General features: G+C 40.1%; 2 protein-coding genes across 6 annotated transcripts in view; one reads left to right on the forward strand and one right to left on the reverse strand.

Moving 5' to 3' along the window:
- RFX7 (regulatory factor X7) overlaps positions 1-11578 on the reverse strand; it is a 151142-nt gene extending 139564 nt beyond the window's left edge. The window contains exons 1-2 of one of the 3 annotated variants that reach the window (XM_063794976.1): positions 11508-11578; positions 10724-10886 (exon numbers count right to left, since the gene is read on the reverse strand). In XM_063794976.1, the coding sequence (XP_063651046.1) occupies positions 10724-10884 (161 nt within the window). In that variant the 5' untranslated portion in view covers positions 10885-10886; positions 11508-11578. Of the gene's footprint in view, positions 1-10723; positions 10887-11043; positions 11185-11507 lie in introns of those variants that run through there. The other 2 variants (XM_054667560.2, XM_054667561.2) reach the window with 2 other exon arrangements.
- TEX9 (testis expressed 9) overlaps positions 11573-16782 on the forward strand; it is a 216173-nt gene continuing 210963 nt past the window's right edge. For 2 of the 3 annotated variants that reach the window (XM_024349015.3, XM_063795045.1), the window contains exon 1: positions 11573-11854. The gene's annotated coding sequence lies outside the window, so the exon portion shown is untranslated. The remainder of the gene's footprint in view (positions 11855-16782) is intronic. The other variant, XM_063795029.1, reaches the window with a different exon arrangement.

Here is a 16782-nt window from a genome sequence, read left to right on the forward strand (position 1 = left end):
CTGGCCCATGAAATCATTTTTACCTCCTAGGCCGCTGGGTCTGTGATGGGAGGGGCTGCTATGAAGACCTCTCACATGCCCTGGAGACATTTTCCCCATTGTCTTGGTGATTAACACTTGTTTCCTCGTTACTTACGCAAATTTCTGCAGCAGGCTTGAACTTCTCTCAGAAAAGGGGTTTTTCTTTTCTAATACATCATCAGGCTGCAAATTTTCTGAACTTTTATGCTCTATTTCCTTTTTAAAACTGAATGCTTTTAACAGCACCCAAGTCACCTCTTGAACGCTTTGCTGCATAGAAATTGCTTCTGCCAGATACCCTAAATCATCTCCCCCAAGTTAAAAGTTCCACAAATCTCTAGGGCAGGGGTAAAATGCTGCCAGTATCTTTGCTAAAGCATAGCAAGAACCCGGTTCCCAACAGGTTCATCTCCATCAGAGACCACCTGAGCCTGGATTTCACTGTCCATATTATTATCAGCATTTTGGTCAAGGCCATTCAACAAGTCTCTAGGGAGTTCCAAACTTTCTCACAAAGTTCCAAACTTTCTCACATTTTCCTATCTTCTTCTGAGCTCTCCAAACTGTTCCAGTCTCTGCCTGTTACCCAGTTCCAAAGTCACTTCCATATTTTTGGGTTATCTTTACAGCAGTGCCCCACTCTACCAGTACCAATTTACTGTATTAATCTGTTTTCACACTGTTGATAAAGACATACCCGAGACTGGGTAATTTATAAGGAAAAAGAGGTTTAATGGACTCACAGTTCCATGTGGATGGGGAGGCCTCATAATCGTGGCAGGGAGGCCTCACAATCATGGTGGCAAGTGAAAGGCACATCTTACATGGCAGCAGACAAGAGAGAAAGAGAGAGCTAAGTGAAAGAAGTTTCCCTTTATAAAACCATCAGATCTCATTAGATTTATTCACTACCATGAGAACAGTATGGGGGAAAACTGCCCCCATGATTCAATTATCTCCCACCAGGTCCCTCTCACAACAGGTGGGAATTATGGGAGCTACAATTCAAGGTGAGATCTGGGTGGGGACACAGCCAAACCATATCAGCAGTGGAAATAGGAAGACAAGGAGAAATTTAAGCTACACTGCAAACTGGGAAACTTGTTAAAATACTGGACACGAGGATGAGAGAAAAATAAAAGATGAAACCAATGCTGCCAGACTGATGGAAAGAAGGAAAAGTGATATCTACTATCAAAAGAATTAGAGTAACTGAAATGAGTAGTGAAATGAAAGTAAATGAAATGAGAGTAAATGAAAGCAATTTGAGGTGGCAAGGTACTAAGGCATAGAAAAATCATGGTTGTGAAAGGCCAAGTTTAAGGTGACATTGGTTGTGGCAACCTGTACTCTGGTACTCTGCCCCAGTTCGCACCCAGCTCACATCCTTTTCTTCTCTACTATTACTTTATATTCTTTCTTCTACTTGTACATCAAAACTTAACATGAGAGGATTGTGATTAGTTAGTGGAAATCCTATTCCTTAGTCAAGCAAATTTTCTCCCAAGCCATTTTCCTCTATTTATTCACATTATTGGCAAAGCTCACTGTCATCATAACTCTGAATCTAATTTCTGCTAGTGAGAATAACAATGACCAAGTAAGTATACTGTTAAGTGTGTTTGGATTTATAGCCCATCCCTTGATTTTTCATTAAGGCCACTATCCTGAATTTTGTCAGTAAAAATATTATGTCCTCATTGAATCTCTCCCTCACCTAATTCTGTATTTGTTTATAACACTGCTTATACGCCATTACTGCATTTAACAAAACTTACTTTTGATAAACTCAGTTGATGAGTCTACCACAAAAGAGGGTGAATGTTTTAAAGTGGTAAGACTGTCTTATACTTTTTTAACCTTTTTATGCCTTGTATGTGGCAGTCATTAAAGCAAATGTGTACTGAATTCAGTTTTCCCTGACTACATGATTCTATAAATTCAGAATTTATCGTTGACCTTCTGACTTCTTAAAAACCTGTACATGTAGAATCTGCCTAAAATGCTGCTTGCTAGTAGCTCCTGCTTCAGAAAAAAGGACATGCATTTTATAATATGACAGTTAAATTTTGATCACAGATTGCTTTGATATATCTTATTAATAGATGTAATGACTGCAATCAAATTACGGAAGTGATTCACTTACATTAACTAAAGCATCTTGTTGGAATACGTTTCTCAGGTTCCCAGAAGCACCAACTTTACTCTAAGCAAGATGTCACTGAAGTGACACTCATCCAATTAAATTTTTAAATTTCATGCTTACTGCAAAAACAATGGTAAGTTCTTGGTGTTGCCATATAGAAATAACATATTTTACTGTCATATTGTAGACTACTGATTCTGCAAGTGATTACTTTGTTTCAGATATATTCAATCTCCAAATTCCTATCAACTTTACATATTAGAAAATGAGAGTGTTTCATTTAAATTCAGTAAAAACTCACTAAAATGGACTTACCTTAGGAAAGGCCAGTCTAAACTACTGAAAAAAATTAAATTACACAACTCAGATCATTGTTCCCCTGGGAGTTGACGAAAGGTTCGTGAGACATGTTTCACAAGCTGGATCTTAAAGTTAGACACTTATATCAGCAGAAACAACATTCTTAAGGTAGCAGGTAATGGGACCAGACCAGCACATACATAAGCAGAGAAATAAGATAATGGAAGCAAAGAAAAAGTACATACATTCAGGGGATTCATACAGTAATCCCCTGTTCTCGTTTGTTGTTTTTTTTTTGAGATGGAGTCTCACTCTGTCGCCCAGGCCGGAGTGCAGTGGCGTGATCTTGGCTCACTGCAGCCCCTGCTTTTCCCAGGTTCAAGCGATTCTCCTGCCTCAGCCTCCTGAGTAGCTGGGGCTACAGGCCCCGCCACTGTGACTGGCTAATTTTTTATATTTTTAGTAGAGACGGGGTTTCACCATGTTAGCCAGGGTAGTCTTGATCTCCTGACCTCATGATCCGCCCACCTCGGCCTCCCAAAGTGCCCTGTTCTCATCTTGTAGCTACTTGGCAATACAGGTGCTCAAAACAGAAAAGCCACAGAAAAACAGAAAAACACACAAACCAAGTGCTCTCCATGCTTGGTTTATACCTTAAAACTAGGCATCATAAATGGCAAGACAATAGCCCTAGTGACTCTCCCTCCCCAAGATAGCCATTGCTGTAATGCTTCATCTATAAGAGAGCTCAAATTAAAAATTACTGATTTTGGAAAGAAAAAGGGTGGCAATTATAGGGCATGTGTATCATTACTTCTTATTCCCATGCCCTTGCTAGAAATATCACTAATCAATCAGACTTAGCATGCAAGTTCCAATCAATTTGCCAATCCTGTGTTGGAATGGGTGTAAAGGTATCCTTTGCTATCTAAACCTTTGCTATTCAAATTTAGACAACAAATGGGTTCAGATAATTTATTTTTTTTATTTCAGATAAGGCTATTTGGAAGACATGGTAGTGTGTACCATATGGACTCGTGCCTCCCAAAAATCCAAGACATAACAGATTGGAATCTGTCACTTTCTGATCTTTCACTTTCTGCACTCAGGAAAAAAGCAAGACTCAAATAGTAAGGAATATCATAATTTTTCGGTTTGTGCTCAGTTACGAGGAAATAGAAAATTTCACCTCCCACACAACTTTTTGTTATATATATATGAGCTACGGTAATAGATGCCTGATAGAGAGGTTGTACATAATTAACCAAACCTCATGTTTCTATTTTGTCTTATAAATAGGAGGCATACAGTTAGTGAAATAGAAAAAGTAAATGCCTATTTACAGTCGCAAAAAAAGAAAAATCATGTTTTAAGGTATTTATTTATGTGGGTTGAGTGCCAAATATCTTAATCTCATAGTCAGCAAGTAAGTGCATTAAGGCCTTAGTGTTTATTGTTCCTTATTTTATTATCCTACCCAAAGCAGGAAGATTCTTCCTCCTACTGGCCCATGCTTCTCATCTTTAACTCGAACTTAGAACCCTCCAAAAAGCAGAAGAGAAAGCAACTAAAAGACTAAACAGAAAGAGAATGGTAGAATAGGAGGCACTGGACAAGAGTAGTCTACTTTGCTCAGAGATGTGGAATAACCATCTTACTATCATGTTCCTTATAATTTACAAAGAACATTCTGTCATGATTACTTATTAAAATGTCTATCCTAGATGAAGAGGAATAGCTGTGAAGCTCAACTCTGCACTAAATTATTCTGAAAGAGTACATACTTTTCTTATTTATATAATTGAATCTACAATATGACATTCACTGCCTTAAAATATTACATTACTATTATGGGATAAGGTTAAACATCTCTTTATAAAGAAGACAAAACAAAAGCAGCACACAAACAGCCTCCCTACTACAATCTCTCAACCAGCAGTTAGTAAACTCCCCAACAACCAGGATTACTGCATAGCCTTACTTTTGCACAATAAACAGCTCTTAACTACTTTAAATGTAATATATGCTCAATAAAGATGTGCACAGTTAATCTCACATAACAGAACCCTTGCACAAGGTAGCAATAAGCAAGTCCTCCTCAGCTAACACCCAAGGAAACACTGACAAATCCTAATAATTCATCCAATGAAAATGTTCTGTTGATTGCCCATGATAAATTAATTATATTAGTCTTTCATTGTGCTTTTGGTTTTATTATTGTTGTCAATATTGATTTAGTAACAGTGTTAGAATCTCAGGAACCTTCACGGTCACTTAGTACAGATCTCTCATTTTGTAAATGAGGAAACTAAGGTCTACTTTTTCCACAATGCATACCTTGACACTTGTCACTTCTTTTCCTGGTCCCCTAACTGAATAAAAGAGAAGTTTTATTGCATATTTTTGCTTAGGTCAATTTTACAAGGTTAATATTACAAGTGAATGGGCATTCCTCAAATGCCAGTCTCTGGCATACTTTGTATATAGCAGATACTCATTTAAGTACTTACAAACTCTTCTTGCTTAAAGTCCTCAAATATAAGTATATGATAAGGCTTATTTTAATTTTCATTTGCACAATTTTAGCATGCAATATTATTTTCTAATGGAAAAAGTAATGCAACATAATTCTTAATCCAATGCATCTTTCAAACAAGACACTTCTCTCTTTTCTACCACTATGAAGCTCATTTCCCCCAAATAATACCAAAAACTTACAGTTAGACATAAACCAAATCAGTCCTGCACATACCATCATTCAAGACACCTTTCAATGGAGAGAGCAAATTGGTCAATCATTTAAATACGTACATATCCACTACCCAACCTAAACAAGACAAGAAAATCAACAGGCTTGGAATTGCTTAACTTGCAATTAACTTTTGTCAATAGGGAAGACAATTTTATCAGTTTAAAATCATAGGAGAGCAAGGAACTGCCTTCCTTCTGGAACCAGAAACCATGTTGGGACACAGCTAGCCTCAATACGGATATGCAAAATGCATCTTAAGTCTTTTGTGTGCTTGGTATTGAAGACAGGCTAAACTCAGGGTAGGTAGGAGGTCAACCTACTAATCAAAAATACATGGAAGCCAGCTGATGTGCTAGTCGGTCTTTATTTTTAAAGCAAAATGAAAATCATAGACTTCCAGTTAAAGTAAACTCTAAAGTTATGAATTTATAGTACATGTTTTCCACTGTAGCTGAAGGAACAATATTTCTCAACAGAGTTAATAAACTACCTGATTCAAAAACCAAGAATAAAACTGAACCACTGCATTCTAGGATGGCGGACTGTAATCAGAACTAATATGGCATCACTATGTAAACCTTCTGGATCACCAAACACAGCTCCCTGTAACTAAGATGGAAACAAGAGATTAATCACTTAATATCTAGATGTTGATTGTCATCATCATAAGAAAGTAAAACAAAATTGTTCAATTTGGGTTTTAACTAGAATTCAGAAAACATCCAAAATAGATCATATATATAATTCTACTTTTATTATAATTTTCAGCCTAAAATATAGCAGATACAGAAGTATGTATGCCTTACAGGATTGAATAAAGATAAGGAACTCTGACCCCAGCATTTTTTCCAGGGTCTAATAAGGAATCAGTAGAATCTTATAGGTCTTCTGTCATTGTTTATCTCTTTCCATAAAGTGGGCAAAACGATAGATCTTATATGACCGTTTTAAGAAGAGGCTTATGAGGTCTTGCCTGCAAATAAAGTTACAGAAATAAAAACAGTAATTGATAACAAATTCTTTTAAGAATCCCTAAATTTGAGTAAATGCAGTATTGGAATATTTTCTAAAACAAAACATCAGGATTTCTTTTGAATTTTCAGGTACAAGTTTAATACAAGTTGACTATCTTTTATCTGAAATGCGTGGGATCATACGTGCTTCCGACTTATTTATTTATTTGTTATTTTTAGTTTTTTATTTTGAACCGGAGTCCCGCTCTGTCGCCCAGCTGGAGTGCAGTGGCATGATCTCGGCTCACTGCAACCTCCACCTCCTGGGTTCAAGGGATTCTCCTGCCTCAGCCTCCCAAGTGGCTGGGACTACAGGCGCACGATGCCACACCTGGATAATTTTTTGGATTTCAGTAGAGACGGGGTTTCACCGTGTTGCCCAGGCTGGTCGCAAACTCCTGAACTCAGGCAATCTGCCCACCTTGACCTCCCAAAGTGTTAGGATTACAGGCGTGAGCCACTGCGCCTAGTGTGCCTCCAATTTATTATTTTGGATTTTGGAATATTTGCATATGTGTAATGAGTATCTTAGGGATGTAACCCAAGTCTAAACAAGAAATTCATTTATGTTTCATATACACCTTATACACATAACCTGAAGGTAATTTTTATACAATTTTTTTTTAAAGGAGTTTTGCTCTTGTTGCCCAGACTGGAGTGCAATGGTGCGATCTCGGCTCACAGCAACCTCCGCCTCCTGGGTTCAAGCGATTCTCCTGCCTCAGCCTCCCGAGTAGCCAGGATTACAGGTGGGCACCACCACCCTCGGCTAATTTTTTGTATTTTTAGTAGAGACGGGGTTTCACCATGGCCAGGCTGGTCTTGAACTCCTGACCTCAGGTGATCCGCCCGCCTCAGCCTCCCAGAGTGCTGGGATTACAGGTGTGAGCCACCGCGCCTGGCCTATACAATATTTTAAATAATTTTGTGTGTGATTCAATGAAGTCAGGTGTGGAATTTTTCACTTGTGGCACTAAAAACGTTTGGGATTTTGGAGTGTTTCAGATTCTGGAGCATCTTGAATTCTGGGGGATTTTGGATTAGGGATGATCAACCTGTATCTATGTTACAGCCTCACTGCAAATATGTTATTCACTCCCACTCATGTAGGTATGATCTCAGTTCACAAACAGGCAGAAACCATCTCAATCCTATTTTTTCCACAACAATTTTATTCTATCAGGGTTTCAAGTAAAACTGACTTAAAAAGGTAAATAAAAGGACTTAGTAAATGTGTTTACTGTTGCTTACACTAAAAAATTTTCACTAAACTACGAAGACACTGAGAGATAAGAGGAAGGGAAAACTTGCTTTGGTATTTCTTTTATTTATTTATTTATTTTTTGAAGTAACCAAAGAGGGGTACAATTTAAGCTAAAAGAAGTTTGCAGTTAGGTTGGGTTGTGGCCTTGTTTTAGGTAAAAATACATGGGTTACTAGTTTTCTTTTTTTTTTTTTTTAACAACAAAAAGCTAATTTTGGAATTCTACTTTTTAGAAAATACAAATAACCTTACAGCATATTCAGTACTAAAGCACATGCCTACTAAGAAATCTCCTTTCTAGTGAATAGTGTCAGTGATTTGGACCTTTTGTCTATGGAGTAAGAATGAGTAAGGGTAAGAAACATGCAAGCTTGTTAACCTAGAATTAACTTGAAGGTATTCATAACCATATTATAGAAACATAACAACACTGTCAATTTTGTACTAACCTTATTTTCTATAATTACCTTTAAAATATATTTCCAACTCTTTTCCACTCAACTTTGAATGCTTTTTTTCCAGACTCATTTAATGCCTGATATTTCAATGCACACACTTTTATCAAACCGTATTTCAGTTTAATAAACAGAATAAATTATGAACTGATAACTTATTGTCCAGTCAAAGGCCTACATCACATACTATATTTATATTTGTAGAGTAGGAGGACAAGTACAGACTTGTTTGTGATATGCAAGCCCAGTAATTTAGAAACTATGATAAACCAAATGCAAAACCCATTTGATAATTTTTAAATGTCACATTTCTTTTGAGTGTAATTTTAAATTCTCATTAATAATGGCACCAAAGGATGATTCAGGAAGCAGTACAAAACTGATAGTCTCTCAGAATATTATCAGGTGATAAAATAATTTGTAAAATAATATTATTGCCTCAAAAATGTGAAATATCTAACTGCAATCATCTATTAAAAATGATTTAAATTTAATACATATATACTATTTCTTAGGAATATATGGTAGTAAAGGAGTTTTCACTTTTGGTATCTTTATTTTACATAGTCACTTGATGAATAATATAAATCCATTCTTGTGGAGCAGGAGGTATGACACTATTAAGTATATTTACTAATTTTGTTTATTATCTACAAATGTTGTTTATTCTGAAATTTTAAGTATATAAAAATCATTTTTGCAAATAGGATTTCTAAAGTTGAACATCAGATGCCAATAAGTGTATCATTACAATTTTAAAACAAAAATATAAAATTTCATATTTTGGGATTCACGTGTTTGTTGCCCATTATTTTTTCAGAGCAAGTACCAAAAACTGGAGTGCACTCTACTTCAGAAGTTTTTCTCATGTTAAAGTCAGAGCAGTTAGGCTGTAATGGATGTGCCAATATAAAAAAAAATTAAATTAACACATTATTTGCCAAAAAGTGCACTCGACTATCATCATTATTCAAACATTTCACTCAGTTGCCTCCACAACTCACTTATTTTAAAACTATAAAGTGAAGATTCCTTTCCCCTCTTGTTCTCATAATCAATTAAAATATACATTACTAATTCAACTTTTAAAATTTGTCTCTCTTAAAAGATTTTAGTCCATTAACTTGGATTTCCCACATCTGAATGTAAAACCAAGGTGCTTAATTCAATTTAATGATGATTTCAGAAACACAAAGTTACATCACGTTACTAGAGGTTAAAAACACACACACATACACACTGGTTTTGTGAAAACCTTGATGGCAAGCAAGATATTCACCATCTCTTCTTTTAAATTATAGCTTTAAAAAGGGGGTGAGGGTATTCATTGAAGAATAAAGCCTGCTTTCTGTCACACACACACACACACACACACACACACACCCCCCAATCATATCTATCAGACCTATTCAAGTTGCCACAACATGACTATTGTCAAAGCCAAAAAAATTCTCCTTTAAAATATTTAAACTTCATTTTAAAATTAAAACTGAAAGCAAGATACTCAACTGCCAACTACTGTTGATGAAACTATTAAAGCCTGCACTGACCTACTTCATATCAGCATCATGACGGCATGGATGCATGCCAAGAAAATAATGAAAATTACTATATAACTAACCTAAATCTTGTATTTAAAAATTGTCACTTTAAAAATGTGCAAATACTGTACATGCAACGCCAGTTGCTTTACGATATGTTTTCAAAATGAGAAAATGAGTTTTGATATTTTAGTACTCATATTCAATGATGGCCCTGCAAAGATTTCATTTCCATTTTCAAAATCAAGGCTTTTTAAAATACCATATAAAATTCTCTTTTTAAACTTCTATTAAAAGCAATCTTAGACCAAATTCCAAATATTACTTTCCATTTAAAAAATATTGCTACACTTAAAAAAAAAAGGCAGTTAATGAAGAATCCTACAAAACAATGCAAGTTCATGTTCAAAGAATATTGCAATGGCTCTAACAGCGGATGGACTTAGTGTATTTAATTATTAAAAGATTCCCACTAGACTTTAGGAGTTTAATGCTGAAATATTGGAAATTTTCATACAAGAAAGTAAAATAGCGAAAGATATTCCATCAATGGTTTCTTTTAAAAAGACATACAAATGGCAAGACATTTGATTCCCTATATTTTAATTGAAAAAAAAACCAGTTTGTTGTAAACTACCATCTTAAAATATTTTATACTAAAAAAGCACTTTCTTCACAATCAATGCAAAGAATAAACTCCCTGAAAAAGAAATTTAATATTAGGATAAGGGAGGCAAAAACATTCAGAAATAGCAGCTAACCCAACTGAAAGGAAGAGACACATTAGGTTTTGTGCTGCATATTAATATTCTTACGCACAGTATCTGGTGAAAATTCACAATACACTTCTTCCTCCTTCTATGGCTGCAAAAAGGAGTAAACACATTTCACATTCTCCAGTTCCAAATTCATGCCACCATCATGCAATATGACTTAATTTCGACCCATATTTCTGTTACAATGAGTGAAAAAATAAAACCAAAAAACTTGTTTATCTGCACTCACAATTGAGGAAGGGGTAAAAGCATTTTTTAGCTAAGAAGACAGGGGCTGATTGATGCAAAGTCCGCACACCTCCAGAGGTCCTACAAATGTGCACCCGACTGGGGAAAGCCACATTCAATGAATGCATCAGCCTCCTCCTCCGCTCCCCCCGCCCGCCGCCCCCCACCCACTTTGCAGCAGAAATGTGCCTGGGCTTTTTCACGCGAGCGATGGAGGATCCTCTTACCAGATGGAGTTCTTGATCTTGTGTTGCAGCGCGCTGGCCTCTGTCCCTGGCAGCCCGGGCACAAGGGCTGGCAGGGCCACCCCCGAGTTGGGGGCGCTGGGGGGAAGCTGCTGATGGGCATCAGGCTGCTGTGGTGGCGGCTGTTGTTGTTCCTCTGCCATCGCTGCAGAGGGGTGGGAGGGAGGGAGGGAAAGATGGGGGCGCGGGGAAGGGTGAGGGAAGAGACCGGGAGGGGAGGACGAAGGGGGGAGAGGAGGAGGGGGAGGGGGAGGGGAAGAGGAGGAGGAGGAGGAAGGAAGCTGGATAAGCTAGGCCTTTACCCCAGGGCTCGAGTGAGTCGCTTTCGCCTGCCGCCTGGGGAACATCACCGGGGAGACCAGCGGCTCCTCACGGCCGGGGTGCTTCACCGCGGGAGAGGCATGGCGGCGCCCCTCAGCCCCCCGCTGCCGCCGCCGCCTCCTCCCGTCAGCGGCCGGGGCTGTGGGGGGGTGAGATGGGGGCGTTTGAAGACGAAGTGGGGGGGGCAGGCTCCCCCCAAAATCCAAGAAGAACGGTTGCTCAGGGATTTGGCGGCCAGGCCTTCCTTCCTTGTCCCCGGGGCTTTCTACTCCGGGGTCCCCGTGCTGCTGCAGCCCCAGGCACCGCTCCACGCCACTCCCCACGTTGCCGCCGCCGCTCGCTCCCGGCCCCGCCGCCGCCGCGGCCGCCGCTGCCCTGCCAGCCCCGGAGGCAGCCCAGTGCGCGCAGCCGCACTGCGGCCCGGCGCAGACCGCACAACACCTACCGCTCCGCCGGGGGGGCGTGGACCAGGGTGTGCGGGCCGCGGGCGCGACGGGCCGGGAGGGGGGCGCACGGCGCGGGCCAGCGGGCCGGGGAAGCGCGCCGCTGGGGGCCGGGAGGAGTCCGGCCCGGCTGGTGGAGAGCAGGAAAACGTGGGGGAGGTGCTGGCGAGAGAAAGAGAACTTGCGTGAGGAGGAGAAACCAAATTTAATAATATTTGGCGTGGAAATGGGATTTGGGCGGGGGAGGCATCTTCAAAGCAAGTAAAGAGAAATCAACATTATCCCCCCTCCCCTGCACATGCATGTGAGGATTACTTCCTCCCTGAGTAAATGAAGAGAACTGAAGCAGGTAAGACGATAAACTGACTTTTCAGAAGCCCCCAAAGAAGAACACCCGTTGGAATTAACCACCCTTTAGGTAATTAAGTCTTGAACGGAAATCGCGAGTCAGGAGCTGGGTTGAGTGCTCCTCGGTCGGGCATTCAAAGCCCTCCAAATCTGGCCCCACTTTAACTATCCAATCATAGCGGCCTCCATCCCCCTGCAAGAACTCCCGGCTCCAATCAGGGAAGTCTCCATGCCATCCTCAACGCGCAGCAGATTCATTCTTCCTTCGTGCCTTTGCTCATGCTGTTCCCCTCCACCTCCCCACCCCACCCCACCCCCTTTCCAGGAATGCCCTCCCTCCTTTATACCGCTCCCAATTCCACCCAGGCTCTAAAGCATAGCTCAAGTCGCGGCTTGTCAGGGTCCCTGCAGCCAAGGCCCCTGCCTGCCTCTGAAAGAAACGCATGTAGTACTCACAACATGGAGGCTCAGGCGTCAGCCACGAGCTCCTTCCTTTGGAGCCCGTTGAACACCCGCCCTCCCCCCGCAGACTCCGCACCATTCCCCCCCTTCCCATTCATACCTAAATGATAGCTTTGCCACAAATAAGTCAGTCTCCTTTAAGAGCAGAAGAATTGGCTTTTCTAGGTGGGGCTGATCAGGGAGGCTGCGTGGATGTAGAATACAACAGCCAAGGCCTCTGGCACCAAATGGAACAGCTGTTCAGCTCACACTGACCTTTCTTTGGGCCCGTGGGTGTTATGAGCCCTTCAGCTTTAACTTTTCTGATAGAGTGTCTATCAGGTTTCTACCTGTTAGATCCTCTGGCCACTTTCCTGCTGTGTGTGGACTTTGGGCTGTGGGGCTCTGCCACCTTTTAGACTCCTAGTGGATGGTGAATCTGATTGGCTTGGGTTGCCTGGCCTTTGAGTTCTCAGTTCCCTGCCTTGGCCTGAAACCCTCTTGCTTTTGTCCACTGTGCCCTCTGTCCTGGCCCACAGACTTAAGGCCCAGACTCACACTGAATGCTTGCACGAGGTGAGGGTTGAGGGTGGGGGTGCAGGGAGGAAGAACACCTGTGTGCAAAATAAGCCCCCCCCCCCCCGGGGCCTCTTGGATTACGCTGTGCTCCAACTACCCATTGCACGAGTTGCATCAAACAAATGAGCCCCCTTTTCCATACTCTAAGGTCTCTATTAGCTTAGCCACTTTAGGAAACTATAGGTGGTTTACGACATTCATTTTGCATACATATCTTCATGTGGGTGTGTAAAGACAGTATTTTTCTGGACCAAATTGATAGACATGGTGTGCACTAGACAGAAGCTTTGAAGGATAAAAATAGCTAATGTTTGTTGAACACTTTGTGTGCCAGACTAGCACTTTCCATACATTATCATAGTTATTCCTCCCCAAGAGTGTATAATGTAGGTATTATTAGTCTCCCTCTGTTACAGATGAAATGGACGCTTAGGTTAATTAACATTCTTAAAATTACCCAATTAGTAAATGCAGGAGCCAAAATTTGAGTCCTGGAAGTTTAATTCCAGAGCCTGCAAGCTATGCTGAAACTGGAATTACGCTGAAAAATCTTGAATGTAGGTATATATATACGTGTGTGTGTGTATGCCCTATATCACGCTGAGGAAAGTTGCCAAGTTCCCCAAGGTTCTAATTTTTTGCCTTGCCAAGAGAGAATGATGGCTCCAAGTTGCAACACCCTGGGAGGGGGAGATCCTTAGGAAGTGGGAGAGTCATCTAGGGGGTAACGTATCTAAGGTCTGCCAAAGGCCTTAACAAAAGGAAGCCGAGAACCAAGACGTTTTATAAAAAGTTCGCTACCGGGTGTCACACAGGCTGGCTTCCCAAGTGCAACTTCTGAGAGTTTTTAATGGGTTCCATAAAAGAGCCAGGTCACCCCAGCAGCCACTAGAGGGCTCACGAAGCTGCAGCCGCGGGCTGCCCTCTAGCGGCGGTGCTGACCGGAGTGTGGTGGTAAACCTTTTCCGGCCTTCCAGGACCTACAGGGAGTTGAAGGAGACCAGCAATGGGAGGGGTGGCAGAGAGTATCAGACTGAGGAGACCTTATTGCCAGAGTGAGATACCCTTTCAGGGAGGAAAGGGGCGGCCCTCACTACTCACTTAACATCTGGGAGTACAGTGGGTGTTTTGTTCCAGTCTTCAGAGAAGACTGTGAATAAAATCATGACATTAAGAAATCTGATGAAGTTACCCAAAATTTTGAGTGTGGACTCAAGCCAAACCCAGGGACCCTGAATAAAGGCAGGAGTGTAGCCATGTGCTTCTCATATTATATGGGTTCCTTTGATTGTGCAACCCTGTACTGAGGACCCTCAAGGACCCAGAATCAATGTGGCTCATTTTCTCTGAGCATCATTTTGACTCTCTGGTAAATAAGGTAAGACATTGTAGTAAGCATGACTTTTTAAGATAACACACAAGTATTACCCAACCCTGAGGAGCCTAAGTTTATTCTCTACTGGGAAAGTGTACACCAGAGGAAAATTTTGAGGAACACTGATGTAGTGGGGTAGAAAAACCTGGCCTTGGAGTCAGAAGACCTGGGAATTCAAACCCTCTGTTTCCATCTCTATAAAAATGAAAATAATGATGTACATCAGAGGGTTGCTATAAGGAACAACATGAAAAGTGATAGGTAAACCAGGGAAGTGTTGTCCACATTTAGAGAGTATCTACAAGATGGGTTGTGAGCACCTCAAAGGAAATGACTATTTTATTTATCCTAGTAGTCCCAGGACATAATTCCTGACTCCTGACTATTTAATAAATATTTGTGGAATTTAGTAGTTAACTAACCCTCATTTTCCTAGCCCGATCCATTATATTGTCTTGCTCTCTTGTGTCTGTAAACCTTGTCTCCTTTATGAAACTGTAAACATTTTATACTGTCCAGACTGTAGTATATACATTTATCATGCCTGATATATAGCAGTATTGGGCACGGAAAATATGAATAAATAAGACCTGGCCCCAACTTGAAGTAGTTTACATTTTTGTGAAGTAGAGCAACATATTCACATATATAAGATGATGAGTTATAAAATATAAACATATCCACTAGTGTTGTGGAGTCATAATGGAGGGAGGGATTGGTCTTGCTCAGGGTAGAAGAACTGGAGAAGGCATCATGGCTGGCATTTTAATTGGGTCTTGTTGGATGAATAGGAGTTGAGTAGGCAGAGCAACAGAGGGAAGATGATTTCAGATAAAGGGAGTAACATGAGCACTGGTGTGAAGCCATGAAAGGGTACTGTTTGCTGAAGGAATAATGCATAGCCCGGTGTTGACTCTGTGATCAGATCCTAAAGTAGTATAGGCGAGGGAAAAGAAGGAGAGAGAGACAAAAACCCACTTTACAAAATGTTACTTTGCATTATAGTTAGGATCGTTCTATCAAAAGAAGGCCTGAAAGTCGGTTTCATTATTGGTACATACTGGTTAAGTGCTGAAAGTATACATTTCACTTCCACAAAGTATGGTGGTTTACCAGATATGGAAAAGGTAAAGTTCTACCCTGTTCTCCTTCTTTCCCAACTTGAATATAAAAATAAAATACTCCTCTCATCCTCTTTTCCCCTGATCATTACTTCCTCTGTCTTTTTCCATTGCAAACTTTCTCCTCTAGAAGCTGAAAGTAGAGTGTAATGACCTACATGTTATTTAAGAGAACAAGGAAAGAAGGCTTTTCACCTCTCCCAAATCTTCCTTGATAGCAGAAAGTGATGGATAATTTCTTTCAGCTAAGCTGTTGTCTTTCAAAGTGCAAGTAGTCCTAGGAGAGCTTATATATATATAAGTTTCAATGCTGTAATGTGATTGAGCTTTCTTTCAGTCTTTAATAGCATTAGAGAGAAGAGGATGTGGGAGGGAGTGAAGAGGAGAAAAATAAAAGCAGCAGCAAGATTACAGAAGAGGGAAGTTGGGGGGGTTCAGAACTAAGTTAATATTGGCAAATTTTGATACATGTTCTCAATACCAAGAGTGCTAATGTAAGTATGCTGTGAAAATGTGAATTCTTCTGTTAGAGCACAAATATGTCATTATGTCATTAAAACAATGTATAGCCCAGTGTTAAGGCTAAGTAGCCTAACTATTCAAATACTGGCAAGGCAGCAGACTGTTAACACTGTCACTACCTGGCTATGTGACCCTATCTGTACAAGTCATTCTTTCAAGTACCTTTGCTTATCTCTAAGGATTAGTGGGATAAAGTTCACATAATGTACTCAGCTCTTCAAGTGAGTAGTATGATGAAACGAATGCTAGATCCCGCTTTGATTTCACTTAGAAATTTTCCACTGTTGATACCATATACATGTTTATGTTGTAACTTTCAATTCTTTTACATTAAAGAAGGTTCAAGTTAATATCATCTACATAAATTTTAAAGGAAGTGTTTACTTTAACTTGGGCCAAAAGGTCCCAAGTAGAAATTTGATATCTTAGAAATTCAGGAAAGGAGTGGCTGTGAACAGAAGCAGATAAAGAAAAACACTAAATTGTGACACTAAAAGTGTTTTAGTTATTTACTTAACACTAAAAGTGACAATGAAAAGACACCAGAGCCAATCCTACAGTGAGGAAGTCAGTGCCAGTGCAGTCTGAACAGGTGGGGCCTAACCAATAATTCACAAGGTCGATCATTCTTCCATTCCTTTCAAGGCACATTCGAGAACCTGCTATGTACAAGTTATTATATTGGGACCTTAGAAAGATTAAAAAATAAGTAGTAAATAAAATATTGTTCTCATTTTCAAGAAGCTCATAATCTAATTGGAACACTACACATGTCAGCCCATACATATTTTTAAAAGTGAAATAAAAACACAAGAAACAAACAAAAGGTGTGTGACAGGATAATTTATTGAGCTATTTATTTGGGTTTTATGCTCCTTGTATTTTCCCTCC

Source organism: Pan troglodytes, chromosome 16 (assembly GCF_028858775.2).
Source record: "Pan troglodytes isolate AG18354 chromosome 16, NHGRI_mPanTro3-v2.0_pri, whole genome shotgun sequence".
In the NCBI taxonomy this organism is placed as follows: Eukaryota; Metazoa; Chordata; class Mammalia; order Primates; family Hominidae; genus Pan; species Pan troglodytes.